Source organism: Epinephelus moara, chromosome 18, assembly GCF_006386435.1.
Source record: "Epinephelus moara isolate mb chromosome 18, YSFRI_EMoa_1.0, whole genome shotgun sequence".
In the NCBI taxonomy this organism is placed as follows: Eukaryota; Metazoa; Chordata; class Actinopteri; order Perciformes; family Serranidae; genus Epinephelus; species Epinephelus moara.
In genome coordinates this window covers 26647834-26671060 of record NC_065523.1, presented here as the reverse complement: position 1 = coordinate 26671060, position 23227 = coordinate 26647834, and the positions used below count along the sequence as shown (strand labels likewise).

At 41.8% G+C, this 23227-nt stretch overlaps 3 protein-coding genes across 4 annotated transcripts in view; 2 read left to right on the top strand and 1 right to left on the bottom strand.

Annotated features, from left to right (window-relative positions):
• Window positions 1-3002: 3002 nt before the first annotated feature.
• Window positions 3003-7765, top strand: aimp2 (aminoacyl tRNA synthetase complex interacting multifunctional protein 2). 2 transcript variants are annotated; one of them, XM_050068747.1, is made up of 4 exons: window positions 3003-3162; window positions 4505-4723; window positions 5118-5352; window positions 6896-7765. In XM_050068747.1, exons 1-4 carry the CDS (start codon window positions 3148-3150, stop codon window positions 7282-7284), a joined length of 858 nt encoding a protein of 285 aa, XP_049924704.1. In that variant the 5' UTR covers window positions 3003-3147; the 3' UTR covers window positions 7285-7765. The 2 variants fall into 2 exon arrangements, with proteins under 2 accessions (XP_049924704.1, XP_049924703.1); XM_050068746.1 differs by having other exon boundaries at window positions 3003-3276.
• A 54-nt stretch (window positions 7766-7819) lies between these two features.
• cacng4b (calcium channel, voltage-dependent, gamma subunit 4b) overlaps window positions 7820-23227 on the top strand; it is a 33416-nt gene continuing 18008 nt past the window's right edge. Inside the window, exons 1-4 of the mRNA XM_050068745.1 lie at window positions 7820-7959; window positions 16272-16420; window positions 17272-17432; window positions 18870-19200. Coding sequence (XP_049924702.1) covers window positions 18978-19200 — 223 coding nt within the window. The 5' untranslated portion in view covers window positions 7820-7959; window positions 16272-16420; window positions 17272-17432; window positions 18870-18977. The remainder of the gene's footprint in view (window positions 7960-16271; window positions 16421-17271; window positions 17433-18869; window positions 19201-23227) is intronic.
• zgc:161969 (uncharacterized protein LOC569044 homolog) lies at window positions 10648-13443 on the bottom strand. Its single transcript, XM_050068740.1, has 2 exons — window positions 13086-13443; window positions 10648-12780 (listed from the first exon to the last, which is right to left on the bottom strand). The coding sequence occupies exons 1-2, from the start codon at window positions 13284-13286 to the stop codon at window positions 11068-11070; spliced, it is 1914 nt and encodes a 637-aa protein (XP_049924697.1). The 5' UTR covers window positions 13287-13443; the 3' UTR covers window positions 10648-11067.

Genomic DNA, 23227 nt, shown 5'->3' with positions numbered 1-23227 from the left:
TTTTTTTTATTTTTTTTGTTGTATGTTTTTAGTTTGTAAAGCGCTTTGGGGTTGCATTTTTGATGTATGAAAGGCACTATATAAATAAAGTTTGATTGATTGATTGATACAGTGGGTGAATTTTCGTAGGGCCTATAAATCCAATTTATTAAGGCTTAAAGTTATTCATAATTAAGGGCGTGGCTGTGAAATACTATTTTCAGAGGGATTTTAATCATGATGAAGCTCAGTAAATATAAAGTGTTGTTTAAAGTCTCACCTTTTCTAACGTTATTGTACCTTAGATTATAAACTTCACAAGTTTAGAAGTAACGTTACTGTGCCAGATGTGACAGATCACTGAATACGGTGAGCGTTCACTGTAGTCCAGACACCATGTCTCCTCGTAGTTTTTTCATAATTTCTCTTAAGTAATTGGTCCAAAAGGTGCCAATCAAAGTTGTCTCGACTCATAAGACCCACCCCCAGAGACGAGGTGACCAAGCAAGCTTTTATGAGCATGTAGTAATGCAGCAAAGCGAACATACCACAGAAAATGTCTGAAATACCCTGAGTCTACCTAACAGTCACTGGGTGAGACACAAGAAAACAAAAAGCAGACAGACCGCATGAGTCACAAGGTGCACGACTCCACTGCAGTCTAACTGCAATGATGATGGATATGGAAATGTCTGTGTGAAACAAATTCCATGTTATCTTTCACTTATATTCCTCCTTATCTTTCCCTCAAGCCAAAATACTAAAGGTGACTACACACTGTTGACTTCACTTAATAGCAAGAAGCTCTTGTATACTCGTATGTACACACAGGTGTGCCCATGTAAACTCACACACAATTGCACATTAATATACACATACATATACATATCTGACAATTTTATTACCGACTTAAAGGTTCTATATGCGACATTCAGAGCATTAATATAACAGCAAACCACGATTTGCTATGTAAACGTAATGGCATCCTGACCAGAGATTGAAGTCAAGCTACCTCTTTGAGTGTTGTAATCCAAATTTCTCAGTGGTATGTTATGGTAGCCAGTGTGGCTCCATGTGCATGTGAGTATCTCACTTGCTGTCACTTTGCACTGCACTCTTATGGCACCTATCCTTGATGTCAGGATGGCATGGTTGCAGGAGCGTAGCAATCACCCTCTGTCAGCACTATTGCCGCCGTTTTTTAGCACTGTTAATGGAGTTTGCACTGTTTGCAGCTAGCCGCCAGTTCAGCCACATCCATGTTGAGAACTGTGTGCACACAATTTACACACTCTGAATCTCACATAGAGCCCCTTCTGAATTTTAATTATTCTAACAAATGTGGTGATTATACCATTATTTATGGATTAACCATATCACAAGAGCCATTCTTTTTGAAAAAGCCACCAAATGTATTGTTTTAAATATTAGTAAAAACTTGCAATCATGTACTTATGGTAGGCTATAGATATGAAATGGTACCATGGGTGGCACTGACATAAAACAGCTTAGTAAGAGCTTGCTAAAACTGCACCTGGAAAGTTGATTATAATTCAACACACTGAAAAAAATGGGATAAAATTTGCAAGAATGTCATACTTCTTTCTAAACTACATATGTATCTTTTTTTAACTGAATGATGAATTGTGGTGGATTTTTTCTTGTATATCTTGTATGTCCTATTTTCTATTTTTGCTATGGACCATCTTGTAAGTCTTAAAATATTTAAAGTTTAAAACAAATTAAACCCCTTTTAGTGGTGGTGTTTAGTCAAAAGCGTATCAGGTATGTAGTCCTGATGTAAAACCTGTTTAACAAGATGCTTTCTCTTGTGTTAAAGAAAAGTTATCTTGGATTAAACTATGGTCTGAAGGCAAAACAGAAGCAAAAATAATGGTAAGATGGGGGAAAACATCCCCTTAAAAAACAATGGCAATTTTCTGTAAGATTAAAACGTATAGCCTGTTTCTTGTAACTGGATTGGAATTGCCTTGAAGCACATGTCAGGGTGTGGACTCATTACAGTCTGTTTGTGCAGGCTGCAGTGGCCTACTTAGAGCAGACAAATACTATAATACTTTATTTTGGATGCTGCACCTATTTACCTGCTGTATGAATAAAATTGCCATTGGCAGGAGAGGAGATAGGGAATTGATCACCACCAAAGACAACATAGACTAAAGCAAAAGCAGCGACTGCTTTTTAGTACTGTATACAAATCAGATTATTTCACCACATCACGCATTAACCCTTACTTTACATTACTTCATCAGCGTGTGTAAGTTTAGTTATGATAAAGTTCATACCAGTGCGACCAACTCCTCTTGACTGTTGACCTCCTGCTGCGCTCGGTTTACAGGCATTATACTGTGGCGTCCTCTAGTGCACAGGGGATGATACGTGCAGGGAGAACTGTGATGGCCCGCAAGCCATTATCTTTTCAGATTAAGGATGGACATATGTGTTAACTGTTCATTTTGTGATATGCAGAAAGAAAGAAATGCTGCATCTGTTTTTGGCAGTGTTCATACACTAACCATTTCTAGAAAGATGTATCGGTATGTTGATAACACTGACTCTGAATTTTCTCTTTATAGGGAAAATGTACTGTTTGGTACTAACAATAATAATAACACAATTTAAAAAAAAAAAATGAAGTATATAATCGATTTGATGATTATTCCAGCAAAGTGTCATATTCATAAATCCAAATTCAGCCATTCTAAACCTTTATTTTTAGTATTTAAAAACGAAACTAAACAGTTCGTTAAGACCATTTTGACTCAAAGAATAAGAACGCTTATTGTTTAATATTTTTAATTTAAAGATTTCTCCTGGCTCTGGTGTGGTTTCATATTAATAACGTATGTGTGTCTATTTTGTTTATAAATAAACACCACATGTGTGATATTAAAATAATAATCAAATATAAAAACAAAGTTGATTAAACTATTAGACAGTAAAAAATGAAAAACTACACACCGCTACTTTTTACTTTCACCGGATGTGACGTAGCTGCGGCCTCTTTCCTGTGTGACCGGGAGCGTCGGGTCGGCCGCTGCTGCTGCTGCTGCCTGTCAACACCGCACATCCCCCTGAAGACGTCTGTGTCCGGGAATTTTTGTTTTTAATCGTTTGTGTGTGACAGAGCACTAAGTGTCCTCCACCATGCCCATGTACCAGGTAAAGCCCATCTGTGGGGGTCACATAGCGACCGATTTACCAACCTGCATGTACAAGTTACCAAATGTCCACGCGCAGCAGGGGAACAGCTGCACCTCTGAGCACGCGCTTCAGGTAACTGTTAACTGATTTCACTTCGCTAAGGTTGATTTTTAAGCTTCTGGTTAGCTTGTACAGCTTGTGTTTTGCTCTCGTTGTTGTCCGCACTGCGTTTTGTCTCTTAAGTAATGATAACGTGCGTGACTCGCGCGGTGTGTTAGCATTAGCTGCCTTCAGCCAAGCTAGCTAGCTAAGTTAGCATGTCAGGGGAATCTTCATTCTGGCTGATGCAACAATTAACAAAACGTCTCCTCTGTTCCATAGTCCTTTAAACACGACCAAACAATAGAAACGGATGAAAACAGTAGAGTTGTTTGTCTCCAACCTTTGTTGTTTTTGTTTACATTGACATTAATAACTCTAAAACTGCATATCATGATGGTATGACTGTACACATTGCTCCAGCTGTGCACTGCTGCAGTGTAAGTTCAGTACAGTTTTAATTGTACTTTCCCACTTTATACTCACGCTCCACTTTATTTTAGAGTGATAAACCATACGTAATGCGTTATTATAGACTACTACAACATATATAATATTGTGAGTGATATTATCAGTGGAACTTTACTTGTAATAGAGTATTATTACAGTGTGATGTTGCTCCTTTTCCTTGAGTATCTAAATGCTTCCTCCAAAGCTGCAGTGTATTTTATAGTGTAGACATTGTGGTATAAATCACCAGTATACCTTATAACTTCAATCCAAAGCCTCTTCCCAATTAAATGTCCAGTCCCTTTTACTAGCCCGGTGTGGCTACACATTTTGACAAATAAATGCCTGTCTCAATTAGACGCCTGGTCTGGTTGCCATGGTTTAAACAAATAATTTAATTGTATTTCCCAGTCTTTGCTAAGCAACAGTTTTGTGCAAAAGGAATTAAAGGTCTGTCCCAAATATAGGCCTGCTGATTTCAGTGATTTAAGCAAATAATACCCTAGGCTATTAATTGAAGTTTTACTGTATAACCTAATTTGATGGTACAAAACTGAAAGCTTACATAATTAAGATCTAGTCTTCAAAATCTCTTCATTAGTTGTCTTCTTTATGTGTGTGTGTGTGTGTGTGTGTGCTGTTTATCTCCAGACTGGGGACATGTTAAATGTGTTCTCAGTAGTGTCTCTGTTTTCTGTGCATTTGCAGTATGTTAGCTATGTAGCTTACGCCCAGGTTGTAAAACTGCTCACACCGTCAAATTCCCATTTGTGGTTTCAACCAAATTGAACAATCCTTTCTGTCTCTCCAGAATGGCGAGGTGGACCCAGCAGTCAAAGCTCTGGAGGCCCGGCAGGATGAGATAATGAGAAAACTGTACGAGCTGAAAGCGGCTGTGGAGGGCCTGGCCAAGACAGTGACCACCCCAGATGCCGATCTGGACCTGACAGTCAGCAGCAGCCTCTCCTCCCAAAGCCCCAGCTCCACGACCTTTAAAGGCATCACAGACCTGGACACACTACTGGGCAAGGTGAGAAACTGGGAATAATGCTGGTGAGCTTTGCATCCAGGTGTTAGCATAACTGGACACAGTGTTTATCAATGATATTTATCTGTCATGGACTCTGCACTGACAGTATGCAGTATGTTTCATGCACCTGATATATTTTGACTGTATTTTTTTCTACTAGTCTATAGATGTTTTCCCGATCACGCCCATCTTAACTGTCATTAGAAGTTATAAATACCACACTAACCTGCACAACCTGCTCATATTGGAATTTATCTCAAAGCACAGTCTAGGGTGTGGATTGATTACTACCTGCAGTCTGTTTTGGCCTTGTTAGAGTAAACAAATATTGTTATACTTTATTCTTTTTGCATGCTGCACCTACTTACCTCCATTATCTTGTTTATGTCACAAGGACCTTGGTGCTCTCCGTGACATCGTCATCAACGCCAACCCGGCACAGCCACCCCTGACCCTGCTGGTGCTCCACAGCGTGTTGTGTCAGCGCTATCGGGTGCTCTCCACCGTCCATGTCCACTCCTCGGTCACCAGTGTGCCGCCACAGCTCCTGTCCTGCCTTGGTCCACGTCACGCAGACAGCTATGCTCGCCAGATGTTCCAGCTGGGCTTCACCCTCATATGGAAAGATGGTGAGAGAAGCAGAATGTGTTAGAGCGGGGATGATCAATGTACTTTGCCCTGGGGCCACTTTTGCAAAATGATAGGAGAGCAGGGGCCTGTTAACAAACTTTAATAATAAGTATCAAATAAAATGAATAAACAAGGCAAATCCAGTTATAGTCAGACCCGCACAGGTTAGGTGTACCAAGGGTTAAACCAGAATTTGAGGACATTCAGGGCTTAGCTTGCGCCTTTGTCGAGGGGTCCCGGCGAGCCACCCCTAGTACTTTGATGAATAAGCTCTACTGTGATGCTTTTTATTACACTCTGGCACATTTTAATTTCCAAACTTTTCTTAGTGTAAATCAGTTTATTTTCATTATGAACTTAAAAATGGTTGGCAGGCCCCACGGCACCCATTTGTCACTGTTTTAAGGGATGGACATAAGACAAGGATCGGAGGAAGACTGCTAGAAAGTGCAACAAAGACATTCTTGCAATACTGTGCAACAAGCACATACACAACGCTGGTAGTAAATCAAAACAGGAAGGACATTATATCCTTAAAATACCTCCACCAGTGTTATATTGTGGTGCCATGAGGTCCTGATACACAACAACTCTGCTGTTATTGTTTTTTTGGCTTCAGATGACAGTGTAGAGGCAGACTTGAAATGGGCAGAGAGAAGCAGGTATGACATTCAAGAAAGGTCCCAAGACTAGAATTGAACTAAGGAGGTTGCAGTTACATGGCATGCGCTGAAACAATTTGGCTATCAAGATCCTCCACAACTGTGCTGTTTAATTTGGATGTCATTTCTCTTGAAAGTGTGTAGGTGGTTAGATTATGAAACTAATTACAATACCTTTCACCCAGCCAAATTAATTACAGCAAACTAACCACTGTCATCAAACATGAAGCCATTTGAGTGGGGACTCAGCTATTTTACTGAGCATTAAGAGGTGAAGCTTTTTTTTTTTTATAATGTCTGCAGTTTTATTATCAAGAGCAAAGCTTTGCTACTTTTTGATGTGACAAATTATTTTTAAAAGTTATCTTTTGGGCTTTTTAATGGTTGAATATATCATGTACATTTCATGACCAGTGTAGATAGCTTTTTAAATTTCATGAACTCATGCACAAATGTTAAGGTTTACTATGCAGGATTGGTGGTTACTGCGAAAGGGGAAGTAAAAGCCAACCCCAGATTCACTCTCATTTGGCGTTTTGCCTCACTTTATTTGTGTGGGGTTTTTTTTTGTTGGCACTGTTCCTGCTGCCTACGGTCTGGCACCTAGTCGGTATCTTTTTATAAAGCCCCAACCTCACCTGAGCCCTGTGGGGGTACACGCCCATAAACATCCCAGACACAGAAAAAATACAGGCTTGTTTTTAAGGAAAATCCTGCATCTTTTAAGCATCATTGTGTTTTAGGAATACTACTTCTAACCATTACACACTTTGCATCCATGTTACCATGTGATACTTGACATATTGACATGATCTAGGTGTGGTAAAAGCTTGTGCCCTTGTGTACCCTGAAACATGTTTATCCTTTGACCAATCCACAGTCCCCAAACTGCAGATGAAGTTCAGCGTCCAGAACATGTGTCCCATTGAAGGTGAGGCCAACGTGGCGCGCTTCCTCTTTAAGCTGCTGTCTCCCTACCCCAGTGACCCTGCCATCGCCACACTGGTGGACAGCTGGGTGGACACAGCTTTCTTCCAGCTGGCAGAGGGCAGCGCCAAGGAGCGAGCTGCCGTCCTACGTGCCCTGAACTCCGCTCTGGGCCGGAACCCCTGGCTGGCAGGGCCCGAGTTCTCCCTGGCCGACATCGCCTGCTATTGCTGCGTGCTGCAAAGTGGCTCCGCTTCCTCTACACCCTCTAACGTCCAGCGCTGGATCAAGTCCTGTGAGAACCTGGGCCACTTCAACCCTGTCAAGCTATTTCTGCAGTGACTGGCGCTGTCCCGGGACCAGCCACCTGTAGGGTGTCTAACCCAAGCAAAGTGAGAGAAGGGCATTAGAATATTAAAATACCCCAGCCATGTCTGGATCCCCCTCTGATGCTTCCCTCCTTACTGTAATATATCACAGAACTGACAGAGACTCAGTAGAAGCAATATGGTTGACAGTTGAAGTAACTTAAGGGTATCTGTTTCTGCCATGCTGCTTTTGTATATTCTAAAGCTATTTTATGAAAGGGAGGAAGCATGAGAGGACTGTAAAGACAAGGGGTTGGTGATGGATTCAATCAAAGGTACTGACAGAAGAAACACACTGTACACCTTCCACCCACTTTGTGCCTAACATGATCCTGTTCTAAATGTGTGGTTTAATGTGGTGGTGTCCAGTATTACAAGTTGTTTTCACAAGTAATACTTTGCACCATTTGTTTTACTGAAACCATTAAAATTTCCACTTTGGATCAAACTTTGAATCGGGGCCTGGGCTTTGTTTTATTCCACTGTTTGTTCACTTTAAAAACCAGTTTCCTCAAGTAACCTAACAAGTAGCATCCACTGAAGTGCACCTCTGTGTCCAACAGGTGGCAGGACTGTCATTTAGGAATTGGAGATGTTTTTGTTCAGTAACTTCCTCCACCTGCTGCAACTCATCCCACTGTACAAGAAGGTAGGGAAACACTTAACAGGTGGTTCTTTGGAAAGTCTCTACTCCACCTGGCTTGTTTGTCTCTGGAGCTTTGGAAGACTACAGCCAATAAGCATGTTAACGCAGTACAGACATAAGAGCAAGCACACACTGAGGGTTGGGCCGATCACTAAATCTTGAATTGAGTTTTAATGACTGAAAATGTTGGATATTAAGCTTGCAGTTTGAAACCAAGCTTTAATATTAGGAGCCCGACCAATAAAGCAGCCAGGAGGATACATCAGCAAGTATTAGCTCATTGCAGACATACTGGTATCGGCATATTTGCCTGCCAAGTACATTTCTTGGTTGCAACAAATGCAAAGAGAACTTATCATGAAAAGAAAACTATAGTCCTGCACACCGTCTCTTGAGCTCAATTTATCAGCACTATGTTTTGTTTCTCAGAACTTCATCAAGCAAAGTCCCTACAGACAAATAAAACCATACAAATGGCACCGTGCATTTAAAGGCTACAGGCTTTCACCTGGGAAAACACCTGACAATCAGGCTGCCAGAAACACCTCCTGATTTGCATACAAGTCAATGAGCTCCTCCAACACTTCAACAACAAAAACCACATTGAATTCTCACAATGGTAATGGTAATCATCTGCTATAACTTTGCCAATATTACAAAAAACTGGTTCACCTTATACCGTGGAGCCCTCTAAGGACATTAGATAAGAGTATTCTTTTACATATTAGTCCCATATTTCTCAATTTGTGTTTTCACAGAGACGGCACTGAAGGCAATTTAAAGATGGATCTATAAGAAATGTTCTTTTCTAATGTCGCTGTTGTGTAACGTGAACTGTTTTTCTGTATTATTAGCAAATTTATTATGTATGGTAACAATTGTAGGAGCTCAGTTTTGCATTTGAGAAGCTCATTTACCTTAATATGTCGCTGGCATCCTTAGACTGGCACTGTATTCTTTGGTAAAGCCTTAAAGCCTTTATATGTATTGTGCTTTTTGCATGGACATGTTTGTATGGATTTTGCCAGATGAAGGTCTGAGGACTGAAACATCGTGTTAGTAAGAGTAAGTTCAAGTATTGTACAATGTTCAGGATTCTTTAATCATCACTTTTGATCCTACACACCTGAGATTTAACCCTTTGAAACCTGAGCAAATTGGCTTGGGTTATTTCAAAAACATGACAAGGAGGAAATGAACAATGAAAAAAAGAAATGACCCACAACTATTGGCAAGAAGTTAGTAAAAAGATTAAATTAAAAACAAGAAAATTAGTTAAAAACAAACAATTATGTAAAATAAATTTAAATATGTAATAATCATCATTATAGTTTTTCCTTGTCTTTCCCTCACTATCTTTTTAAAAATAATTTTCTAAATGTATTTATTTTATTGCAATTTGTGTAACATTTTTGCTAAGTTGCTCATTGCCTTTTTCCCCTTGTTTTTGAAAGAAATTGCACCAGTTTGCTCCGAGTTCAATGGTTTGAAAGCAGCACAAGAAAAATCCCTTTCAGAAATGTTTCCTGATGTTATGGGTTGTGTAAAGAAACTAGTATCAGCCAGCATGTCATTATTGGATTAGTTACTCTCAAAAATCAATATCACCGTGGCCAAAAAAAATCCTGTATTTGTCTGACTATATTTCATATATAACCATGGAACAGGGAAACTGGACGACAGATACTGACGGATCCTCCTGACTCCTTTCTTCACTCAGTACTTAAAATCTAGTAACAAGATGCATTTTCCTTACATGTTTGAAAGCTTTAAGATATTGAAGAAAAAACATGAATTAACCAGATTATTTCAAAAGCTGTAAAATGTTTGTATCCACAATCTGAATGTAATTCTAACTTTAAAAGTGATTTTCTTCATCTGGAACTTAGTCCCTTATTTTTGAGAATGTCTAAAATAATAATCGCAGCTTTTTTTGTCCCACACCAAACTGCAGTTCCCTTTTTTTTCAGTTATCTCTATTCACCACTCCGTTTTGACTACACAGCTACACACATTTACTGTGTCCTTTCTCTGCAACCAGTTGTTCAAGCTGCTTTTTCTCCTTATCAGCTGATGTGTTGTTGTGTAGAATCCCAATGCCCTGTCTCTCTGGAGTGGAGTCGACTGTGGAGCAGCGAGGGCAGTTTCACAGCGGTCCACTGCTGGAGAGTTTCATATCTCTGCTTGAATCTTTGTGGCTTCTGCAGGCAAAGTCAAAGAAAGACAGATAACTAGAAAATATAGCTTCATACATGCAATGATGTTGAAAAGAAGAAAAAGCAAATCCCATGGCGTCTCACACTCTCTTGAGGTTGGTTCTGCATCCTCAGAAGTGTCATGTTTTCGACAGCACTGGTCCACACACAGCCCGTGTGCGAGTGTGTGTTTGTATGCTCTGACAGCCTCCTGTTGGTCTCCAGGCAGCTGTCTGACAAGACGAAAGCTCTTAAATGACATCTGGGCGCATGGCAAGGAATACACTCGGGACTGTGCAGCGCTGGAATTTTTGCTGTTTGTGTGCTCTGTGTCTCCCTCACACACACAAACACTCCTGGGCTTCTTTGAAACGTTAATCAGTATCTGTTGATGCACTTCAGGGCTGCATGAAAATGAGGCAGCCGATCCCAACCCCGTCCCTAATCCTATCGCTTTTGTTGTCATGCAAATAAGACACAGACAAAAAAAAAGAGGCTCTTTCCTTGTCTTTTTATATATGATATAAAACATACAGACAGGATATGTGTTCTCATTGAGCACCTGTAGAAAAAACAAACTTAACTGAAAGACAAAATCACTTAAGTTTAACCCTGTGGCTACTTCAAATCACAACAATAGCACATATAGAAGGATGCTTTTGTATACTCAGTCCTTGAATGTCAATGTCCAAGATTGTCAATTTGATATTTTCATCAGGCCATTCAGGGGTGACAATATACGCTACGCCTATCAAAACAGATAAGGGAAGGATATTAGAAAACACATCCGGGGCTAAATTGTCTGAAATGAGATCTCACTCAGGGTTTTTTTTTTCCTGTGATGATTTTAGCACAATGTGGTTTGATTCTGCATCAATTAAAAGGCTGTGAGAAAAGGGGGTCGCCGGCGATGCGTTCACTCGGTGACCAAAGTGCACACATTACTGTTGTATCTCAAAAGCTGAATGCGCTCGAAGTAGTCATCGGTCAGAAAGTTTCTCTGTGAGGTGACCAGGTTGCCTTTCTGGCTGAAGAGACGCTGGACGGGGGCGGTGGATGGCAGGGTGGTGTTGTATTTGAGGAAAAGCTGCTTCATTCTGGGGAAGTCCTGAAGGCACTCGAGGCTCTTCCCCGTCCCTTCGAGGTACTTGCGGACCTCTTCCATCACCCCCCGTTGCTGGATCTGAATGGTGGGCTTCACAGACCCGTAGCTGAAGAAGTCATCTTCGGATTCAATGGTTGACAGATTCCGGCTTGTGTTTGCCTCCGTTACGCTACAGGGATCCATCTGGGACGCCTCTGTCGCCAGCAGGGAGCACATCTCCTCCCTGTCAGAGGCAGCCATCCACCACAAACGGAACTGAGGAGTCGTCGCTGTCGCAATCTTCGCTTCTGTGCTGGCAAACAGCTCCTGGAACCGCACGTCAATAGCCCCTACAACGGCGGTGATGACATCGCCGAAGTAATTTGCCACGTCTTTCTGCTCATTTAACTTATTCTTCAGGCTGAGTACGGTTGGAATGACCAGACCCAGGTAGCACTTCTGCTCCGCTTGGAAAAGTTCAAGTGCAAAAGCGAGCGGGTGGAACACGGTCACGTATTCTTTCAGGAAGGCCATCTCCTCCGGTTGCAAGCGTGGGACCTCCAGGCGGGCGCACAGCTCCGTCAGCTCCCGCTCTGTGAGTGAGACGATCTTCTGTATCGCACAGTACTCCACATTCCAGCGTATGACAGCAGGCACGACCAGCGCCATCTTTCCTATCTCCTCTGCTGCGCTCATACCGACCTGGAGGTGGTGGCATTTGCTCCAGATGGCGTACACCTTGGCCAGCGTGCTGTAATGCAGCTGGCACATGGGCCCCTGTGACACGGCCTGCCAGAAGTCCTCAGTGACAATCAGCTCCAGGGTGTGTGATGCACAGCGCTGCACGGTGGGCAGAAACAGGAGCATGTCCTGCTCCGGCTCGCCCTCCAGGACGGCGCTCACATTCTCGTAGAACCCGATGTCGTCGTCGCTTTCCTGGCTGTCCACCGCGAACTCTTTGAACACGCTGATGAAGGGGCTGCCGTTATCAGTGACTGTGGTCTGAACTTTACTCTCAATATTGTACGCCACGTGGATGTCGTGTATCCGTCCGGCGATGGTGTCGTGTGTGATTCTGCCCTGTAGCCGTGCGAATCCCAGGGCCGCAGACTTCCTCTCCAGAGAATGCTTATCGATCCAGTGACAGGTCATCCCGAAGAAGCTCCTGTTGTTGGCCGTCCAGATGTCAGCCGTGGTGCACACGTACTGGATGCTGTTGAGCTTCGCCATCAGCTCCTCCCGCATCCTGGAGAAACCCTGGTCCACCTTTGTAAACAAGGTCACCCTGTCCATGGACTTTAGCCCTTCAGTCAAGCCTGCGATCAACTTCCTGAAGCCGGGCTGCTCCAGCACATAAAACGACTGGCAGTCTTCCACGATGAAGTTGAATATCAGCTCTTCGATCTTTGCTTGGGTCATGCATTTGGAGATGATTTCCGCTTTAAGCTTCTTCAGCTGGCAGTGCCTGCTCTCCTCACCGTTGTGCTCTTCTTTCTTCCTCCCCCTCTTGACATCAGGCCTGGCTTCACAGCCCAAGTGTGTTCTCTGCAACACAAAACGCCATCAAGGCTTCACGTTAGTTGCTGGAAGTGTGCCATTTGTGTGATCTGAGTTTCCACTAGTTTATAAACTTCACGTGCAATGACAAAACTCTACATGACACTTGTGAAATTGTTTTTTCCTGCAAAGTTGAACAAAAAGAGCCTCCAGCGCCACGAGTTGGTAATCAACATGCAGCTAGAATGTAACGTTATTAATCACGAGGGTAGCTATTCATTCATTGACTCTTTCAAACATTAATCTGATGTGTACTGGAAGTCACCGCAGGGATATTACTTTGTGCAACTTACGTCTAAATGCTTCTTTAGGTTTGATGTGGAGGTTTTCGACGTGGAGAGCAGATTGACCCTCGGCAGACATAGATTACACTGGACGATGATATTTTTTCCTTGATCTGCCTTGTACGTGAAATGGTGGCGATAACGCCAAGTATGCATGGCCGATTTGGTCTCGCCGCTGCTTTCATGGTGATCAACATCCATTTCGGACATTATCTCCGCTGTTATCGACGTCTCGAAATATAATAAAAGTATCGTAATCCGATTTAGTAATCGTGATTACACGTAAAGTAACGATGGCGGCAGAGAAATCCTCATGAAAAGGGGCAGGCCTTTGTTCAGATGTTGCCCAGAACAGCAACAAGGAGTAGGCACCATCATCAGTATTTATTTATGCGCATGCGCATTGAGAGTGAGCAAAACCCCATACGCGAATAGGCACAGTGGAGCATTGCGCATGCGTCTGTCACACACGGGTGCCCACACTGTGACGCCCCAGTCCTCTCCTTGTGATCTTTACTCACAGCCATGGTAGTACTTTTACCACCAGCATTTCCTTTTTCTCCAGTGATGCTGCGACTTGGCGCCACCTTCAGGGCTGCGGAAGTAACAATATCACAGCGTTTTAATTGATACAGGTTTTAATTTATTAGGAATATATAGGTTTTCAGCTAGATATCATCATTGACTGTCACTATCAATATAAATCCTCTATAACCCTGTAAATATAGACATGTATACATACACATACTGACCATAATCGTTATTTTTATTTGCAATATTTGTATTATTTACTCTTTGTAGTGATTTTTAGTCTCTTTTAGCTGTTAGCTAGTCATTTTGTGTCAGTTCAAGGTTGGTATTCCCCTTTTTATAGTCTTTGTGAGTGTCTTTGTGTCTCCTTCCAGCTGTTTTGCACGTCTTTGTAGTCGTTTGTGCCTCTTTGTAGTAATTTTGAGTCTCTTTGTAGTCATTCTGTTCATATTTTTAGTCTCTTTGCAGCTGTTTTGCATCTCTTTGCAGTCATCTTGAGTCTCTTCACGGTTATGTTCTAATTTTGGCAGTCTTTGTGAGTCTCTGTGTCTCTCTGCTGCTGTTTTGCAGCTCTGTGTTGTCATTTTGTGTCTCTTCGTAGTCATTTTGTGTCTGTTCACGGTTGGTTTTCCCCCTTCATAGTCTCTGTGTGTCTTTGCAGCTGTTTTGCACCTCTTTGTAATTGTTTGTGCCTTTTTGTGGTCATTTTGTGTCTCTTTGCGGTAATTTCAAGTCTCTTCATAGTCATTTTGTGTCTCTAGTCATGTTGAGTCTATTTATAGATGTTTTGCATTTTTTTGCAGTCATTTTGTGTCTCTTCACGGTTGTTTTTCTAATTCTAACAGTCTTTGTGAGTCTCTTTGTATCTCTTTGTGTCTTTTTTGCACCTCTTTGTAGTTGTCTGTGCCTCTTTATGGTCACTTTGCAATCATTTTGTGTCTCGTCACAGTTGTCTTTCTAATTTTCATTGTCTTTGTGGGTCTCTTTTAGTCTTTTTGCAGCTGTTTTTGCACCTCTTTGTAGTTGTTTGTGCCTTTTTGTGTTAGTTTTGAGTCTCTCCCATGTTGTCTCTTCAAGTGACATTTTGTAGTTGAAGGCGAGGGGGCCACCTGACACTTTTGGCCCCTGGGCCTGTGCCAGTAGGCCCGTTCAGTAATCCACTCATGAGTACATACACTTATTTTTACATATTTGTGTTCATAAAAGTCCTGTCTATTCATTACCTTTATATTTTTAGCTTTGTCATCCATGTTCTTAGTTGTTATGTCTATTTCTTTCTAAGTACATTGAAAGCAATGACAAAAAACAAGGTGGACTAATAAAGCTGATTCTGATGAAACGACCAGCTGAGCAGCAATGACAGAAAATAGCTGCGCTTATACAAAGAGAACAAGATAATAAGAAAGAAACACAGACAGAGGTCTCAAGTTACCGTTACTTATCATTATATATCACAGATGGATAATTCAAATGCATTTAAAAGGCTAAATACTTTATTATAATAATATTGTTTTTGGCTGTTTTTATACACGTATTTTTTCTGCGAATGAAAACATAGCACCTGACAGAACACCTTCTCAAACTGTTGAAATATTTTCATAGCATTTAGTCCTCTTCCAAAAATCTGTTCCTCTAATTGCTACTTCACTCGGTCGCTTGAGATTCACAGCTGGCATTAGAACTGGTGTGGAAGTGAGTTGTGGTCCAAAAGGCTACGTCACTTACTGTTGAAGTGGAAAACTGAAGCCTCCACTGCACATTAACTGACAATGGACTTCACAGTGAAGCAGCAGACATCTTGGGCCTCGTAGTTAAACCTTTGAAATGGGTAATGATTGCAAATGGATTCTATATTTTCAAGGAGGGAGAAGGAGTTAATGTACTTGGAGAATCATTAACAAGATAACTATGTTGTGGAAAAACTGTAGTGGTTGAATGTAACTAAGTACATTTAATCAAGTGCTGTATCTAAGTACAAATTTGAGGCACTTGTACTTTTCTTAAGTCTTTTCTTTTTGTACCACTTCCACTCTCAAAAGGCATTATTACTTTTTACTCCATTACATTTATCTGACAGCTTTAGTTTCTTTACAAATTAAGATTTTTACACACAAAACATTTGAAGAGTTTAGAAAATGTTGTTTTGTTATAAAGTAAACGACCCAACAGTCTCTCCAAGTACTGCTGAAATGATTCATCCATTAATCAGTTAGCTGAATGACAGAAAATTAATTGGAAACGATTTGATGGTTGAAGTAATTTTTCATGTTCCAGCTTCATAAGTGTGAAGATTTGCTGCTAGTAGCAATGTTGAGGTTTGGATTGGACAAAACAAACATTGTGAAGGTGTCATGTTAGACTCTGGGTCACTGTGACAGCATTTTTCACTGATTTCAGTATTTTTACAAACCAAACAGCAGACAAATGTACAAAATAATCAGCAGATTAATCCATAACGTCAATAATCATGAATTAATTGTTTAAAATGACAGTTCAGCCCTGTTTTTGCATGAATGCATGAGTATCAATAATCTACTTTATAATATTATAGCAGTCACAGGGCCTTTCTTTTTTAGCTTTTAATACTTCAAGTACATTTTCTTGATTATACTTACATACTTTTACTAAATTATCATTTTAATGCAGGACTTTTACTGCCCATAGGAGAACTACGGTGGCTGATGCAAAAACACGCATGGCCCTATCTAGAGCCAGTGTTTGATTTGTCCATTCTGGGCTACTGTAGAAACAACATGGCGGACTCCGTGGAAGAGGACCAGCTCCATATGTTGGTGTACACGACTCATTCTAAGGTAATGAAAACACAATGATTCGTATTTTCAGGTGATTATACACTAATGAAAACATAGTTATGGATATTGAATACCACCAGATGCTCCTACATCCTACACACTGGACCTTTAAGTAGGGGCTCTGAATACCTCCTCCACCACTGACCATATCAAACACAAAATATTATTACATGTAGAGCATTGTCATATTTATTGTATGTCTGTAGGGGATCTTTAAAGATTACAACTGACACCCTGATGGTGTTCTTTCATTCATCTGGCAGCATGTGAGGACTTGGCTCTAAAAAGGCACCAACTTGCCCGCAGGAATTAAAGCAAGAGAGACAGATCCACTGAGAAATAGAAGCCTAGAAGTAGAAACAGCTCCACACACAACCAGACATTGTCCTAACCTCATATCTCTCTCAGACTACTTTGCTCAGCCCAGTTGGCAGAGGAAAATGTTGGCACTGTATAATTTAACAAACCACAGCTACATTAGATGTGTTTGTTTCATATGCATCATATCAGCGACTCTTAATTGACATAGTATATGAGCTGACTATCTTCAGGAGGCGGGAGGGACGGTGGATGGCATGGCAGACTACTGTTCAAAATCAAACTGGTTGTGTTTTAGTGAGTCATTGGTGCATCTTCCAGTGGCTTCTTAGCCAACAAACACGGTTGTATTACAGCCAGGATAGTGCTACAAAAAGCGTTTGTTTTTTAATTAAGGCATCACTGTATTTACAGCCAGGATAGTGCCACCAAGACTGCTGCATTTCCAGCGGGAACAGTGACAGAAAGAGTGTCTGTTTTATACCGAGACATCACTGCGTTGTTTTTTATGAGACATTGCTGTGTTTCTGCAGGGATATTGTCACAAAATGCAGTTGTTTCTTTGCCAAGACCGCTGCATTTCCAGCGAGTATAGCGCCACAAAGTTTGTTTTATACCAAGACATCACTGCATTTCCAGCCGGGACAGTGCCACAGAAAATGGTTTCCAGCGGCTTTTTAGCCACTCATACCAGGTATTTTAAGCCAAAAGATGAAGTTTTTCTAACCACAACTAAGTGTTTTTTGTGCCTAAACCTAACATGTTAACTGCAGTGTGTTGAAATGTTAAGTTTCAACATCTCTACCACATGATAATGAACAAATGTATCGTATCCAAGGTACAATACCAACATGTGTTCTGGCAGTTGCAACATGTATTAGTTATTGTATTAGTATATCATTAGGGTAACTCATATCCTCAGGTGGTTTGGTTTGTTGAAAGCTGCTCTTTATATAAATGTGACACTTTCACACTAATTTGACAAACAATAAACAGCCAGTCTTTATTATATGATGAACTGCAGGGTGGAATTTGCCAGATTTCTACAGAAACCAGGCTGGCAGTGCCATCAAGAGATTGTTTTCTATCAAGCCAGAGGCAGCTTGCCAGTGGAAGCCATCGTGTTTCCCGGCTAGTTTGAAAAGCTTCCATCTGGCTCAGAGAGGCATTAAGCATGTCTTTAATCTGGTGTTCACATGAGCATGAATGGCGTTTTTATTTTGCATGTTTAATAAACCAATTTGTCAGCTGCGTGATCAAAGTCAGGGAAGCGTTTGTGTGAATGTGTCTGAGGAATTTATTTACATGTTTTATGGATTCCTCACTAAGCATGTGATGTGATCTATCTATCTATCTATCTATCTATCTATCCACTCTCAGTGCACTCTTCTGTGACAGTCTTAGGGAATCCGATGGACCTGAGTGATTTACAGTGTGCTTGGTTAACACGCACTCACCAAGCACCTAATTGCTTTTTTTAATGCTCTGTTCCGTGGGGGATTGGTTGTTTGGCGTTAGTGCACCACAGAGCAGGACCGCTGTGTCAAAACCTCTCATATTATTCCTCTCCCCCACCCCCACCCTCATCCTTGTGACAGCTGACTGAGAGTTTGGTAATATTCATAGCTTGTGAATTCAGCGGAGTGTCCAAATGTCTCAGCTGAGAGACAGATTGTTTGGCTAATTAATATTTCCCCAAAGATCCCACACGTTTTAAATGCATCTGATTGTAAATTGTAATGCCACTGAGAGTTTTTTCCCTTCCTTATTCAACAGCACCTCCATTGGTTAGATTTGGTGAGGGTGGGGTCTCACTTAAGAGCCACTGACGTAGTCCGCTTTGGCAATTGGTTTTAACAGAGGCGCAGTCTGTGTAGGAACAGAGAAAAGTGTTTTTAGGCAAAGATAAAGGGGGGAAACAGAAGAGTGAAGTGGTGAGGAGGTTTGAAGTGGTCTGAATTGGTACACGATGTTTCGTTCGTGCTGTCCTGCACCTGTGTGGAGCTCCTGGAGTGGGCACAACTGGTGTCCGCTTATATCCACAGCTGCGACCAGTTAGGTTTGAGCATCAGGTGACCGTTTCAGACAATAATCCCACTTCTTCCTCTTTTTCTCTGGGCTACACTTGGAGCGGAGAGAGTGGACGCACCTAAACAAGTATGAGCGAAGCATCCGCGCCCTGACGCGCTCCGGTGAGCGCATGTTGGACCGGTGAGAGTGTGGACTAGTATGAAGCGCCATGGGTTGGTGTGACCGCGGGGTTCAAACGCTGCTGGCCACCGTGGGGGCTTTCGCTGCCTTCAGCCTGATGACCATCGCCATCGGCACGGACTACTGGCTCTATTCGCGCGCGTACATCTGCAACAGCACCAATACCACCACAGACGAGACCCAGCCGCAGCCCAAAACCAAGAAGGGAGATCTCACTCACTCCGGGCTGTGGAGAATCTGCTGTATTGAAGGTAAGCCTGCTCCAAGTCTGCTCTCACTTTGGGTGTCTGTGTGTGCCGTGAACATGAGCAGGGCTCTGTGTGGTATTGTAACATAGACCATATTGTTGTTTTCATACAACAAATAGTTTGAATTCTCTCCTTTTTTCCGAGGAGGACTCTTATTTCTCAGTGCGCGCAAAGGGACGCGCTCCTTTTACGCACGCCAAATGTGACAATCAGAAGATGGGTACAAACCAGGAAAACTGTTTTTAAGGTGGGAAAACTTTTAGAGGTTATAAGTCGGATGGACAAAGCGTCGACACGCACACCTACGAATTTTATCACCGCTGAAGTAGCAGATTACCAAGAACCAAGCGGCCGGTGTCCCGCTAAACGCTCAACCCAAGCTGTCTGCCAACTGTTACATCGCGGTGTTGAAGCATAGGCCCACACAATAAACACGGCTGTCTTATAGTCTGCAGCAGAACGCGTTGCCAAGCCGGCGCGTCTGAGCCCATTCACTTTTTAAGGAAATGTGCCAGGAAATGTGCGCGCGGTTAGTCTACTTTCATTCATGTCTTCATTGTATCTGATGCTGTTGCTTGGCAACATCCCCTGAAATTGCTATGGAAACATGCCCGGTGATTTAAAAATAGATGACACGGAGTTCACGTCATGTCCAAGCAAAATAGGAAAAAAATAGTTTGGTTATAGAACTTGAGGCAAACATTTCTTATTTTGTATTTTTAGCGATGAGAAAAGTGTTTTTGGAACATTTTACGCATTTGGTGTTTGAAAAGGAAGTGCGCTGACAGTGACGTCTTACTTCAGAGGCAGACAGACGCTCATTCATTGACCAATCTTGCTTCCGGCCACCCCTTTGACTTCTCGCCTCAGCTATCAATGAGTGAGTCGATGTGACTGGATTTGTTCATGCCATGACGCAGAGACTGATAGGAACAGATTTAGACAAAAAGGACAGAGGAAAAATAAATATCTTAACATTTGTTTTAAAAAGTAACCGACAAAACGAGCTATCAAATGCATTACTGGCAATTATATATATATATATTATTATATTATTTATTTATTTACCTTGTCAAAATATGGAGTGTTCATGCCAATCAGGGTCTCTTATTTCAAACTAAAACATTTTATCATAAGGGAACAGCAGAATTAAGACGGACTTCAGCCACATATACAGGCAGGCACTTCAGAGATACAGAGGGATATATACACAGGAGGGGGCGTCCACCCCAAACACAGCACATTGTGTTCCAGCTGCAGGTATAGCGGGGCTGCTGTGAAACGTGACACACAGTTTATGAATTTGTGATTTCTGGAAACGTATTGCAGCTACAACACCTTCTCACAACCAAAGGGAGCAGACACTTTTTATTTTATGCATGTTCTTTTGACTATGTGATCTTTTGTGTGGATACAGTGTGAGTTTTTAATAACCCCAAGACCTTAAGTGAGTCATTAGGAGGTATTTTAAATAGCCTATGTTGGAGCTGAATATTAAACACCTTGTCCTAGGGAAAGAAAATAATATTTTGCTTGGACACTAGATTATATAGATATTAAATTGATATTGGCAAATGAGGGTAGATATCATCTTCTGGATATCATAACGGCGTAAGTGTCATCTTCTAGTTTTAAATGCTTCATCACAGTAAAGTGATGTAATTGACATATCTCACTAGGCTGCTCTATTATTTGTCTTTACCCACTTAGTCATTATATCCATCTTACTGATGATAATTTATCAAAAATCTCATTGTTTAAATAGTTTGTGAGAGCAATAATAGTCCAACAATACTGTGACAATATCGATATCGAGGTATTTGTGAAAAATATCGCGATATTTGATTTTTCCCGTATCGTCCAGCTCTTTTTTTTTGCCTTTGTAAAATAAAATGTTTGAGTGTCAGATCAGGTGCTTCTCAATATTCCTGTGGAACGGCTTGTCCTCGTTCCAATTTTCCAGACTTAATGTCATCAGAGCCCACATATAGCGAGAGCTTCAGCTGTCATCAATGATTAAACCATCTCTGGGCCTCGTCCTGTGGTGAAGACGGACGCTTCAGACACATGTGAAGCACATCCCGGTGTGTTATGACACTTTAAATTTACTGAGCGTCATGCTTGGCTGGGCGCCTGTCTGTGATGTGGACAGACTCAGTGTGCAGTATATATCCTCCACGACCCCGGAGAAGTGAAAAAATAAATTTCAAATGCCAGGCAACGATTATGTCAAGCATAATTTCCCATCAGTGCTTTGAAGTAAATAATGAAAGTGGATTAATGGCGGGTAGAGACTGAATTGATGTTGATGAGGTTGGGGCTCTGTGCAATGAGACTTCTTTCTCAATAGCCTACATCATTTGCACAAACAAAGGCCAGCCTATCGTATCCCTCTCCTTGGTGCTAATAGTTTCACCTCTGTGCCTCTGCTTAAAACTACAAGCTGCTGGACGGTGGCTCTGTTGTCATGGAGACTCATAAGTATAGAGGAGAAGACAAGGAAGGAAGACAACCCCCCCTACACACACACACACACACACACACATACACATATGCACACCTCCGGTCATAATGAGAAACACACTGGGTTATTGACGAGGACGACTCTGTGTGTATCACAGCTACTGGGTAAAAACAGTCTAAACAGATTGCAGTGACAACATGTCTTTCTCTCAGCGACAACACATTGCTGTAACACACATAGCAGCTGTTCAGCACTTCTTTTCTTCTCAGAGCACTGTAATAAATGTGTTGTAGTGTCGCCCTGCTCAACAGGCGTCACCACTTCTTGCAGCAGGCCTGCATGACATAAGGAGCAGGGAGGAGTGTATCCAGTGAGGCGGCTTTACAGTGAGGTCAGCACTACCCTCATTTATGCAATTCTCAACAGCTGTTTCACTTTTTTTTTCTGCAGTGTTTTCCCACATGGATTTTTGCGAGGCCGGGGTGGCACTGAGTGCGCCTAATTTGCATCAGAATCGGCGATGCATCAGAGGCTGTTGCTTATGTGTGACCGGAGTAAATAAAACCAACTCTGAGGATGAGAAATAATCCAATTAGCAGGTACATATTTACAGTAAACATCCCAGCTCGTAGTGGGTTGGCGTGAATGGTGAGGCATTGGGGGGGACAGTGGAAGTGTGCGTTTGAGAGGAGGGTTTTGTTTAGTTGGGGGTGAGGGGTGGGGGGTCACTTTGCCATTCCCACCATGCTCCACAAGTCTGTAATTAAAGCGCGACAACTGAGAAACCATGCGGGGGCACTAATTAGCCAGCAGGCCCCAACTTCCACCTCAGTCACTCCGTCCTTCTCTCCTCTGCTTCATGTGCGCTCTCTCCTCTCATCTCTTTATAGGCTGAACTCCTCCATTCTCATCATTCTTTTATCTGATTCATTCTACTTTTTCAATGACCCCTGTCACCTCTTTTATTACCACAAACCCACTGCCCTCTTCATTCTGGATGCATTTAATTTTTCTTCTTTTGAAATAAAGTTCCTTTGTGTGAGAAGCAGCTTTGTTGATAGATTTTTGCAAATAGGTAACTTTTAAAGAGCAGTTCAACATTTTGGGTTTATTGGGTTTCTTAATGAGTGTGATGCCTACCATACAGAACTTTAAAATACTTTGGAAAGGCTGACGTATGACACATCTAAAGACAATGTAAGTTTTAGTCACAGACTATAAGATCTGACAAAAATTTGGGATCTTGCAGCGTCACTACCCAGCCAACATTTGTATGTAGGGCCCATGTGGGTACAAAATGGGCTGAAAAATCGTCCCCATATGGGATTGTCCATAGGTTTCATATTGACCCCATGCCAATTGCCGACATGGGTGGGTTTACCCAAGTGGGTATATATCGGTTATGCTAGGGCTACCTGGGTAGCAACTGTAATGGGCCCATTTACTATCCACATGGGCCCCACATACAAATGTTGGCTGGGTATTTTAGTACAACTAGATTCCATTAAGATTATTTGACATTCTGCTTCTGGTCAGAAACATTACGCCAGTCTTCCTTTAGGAAAT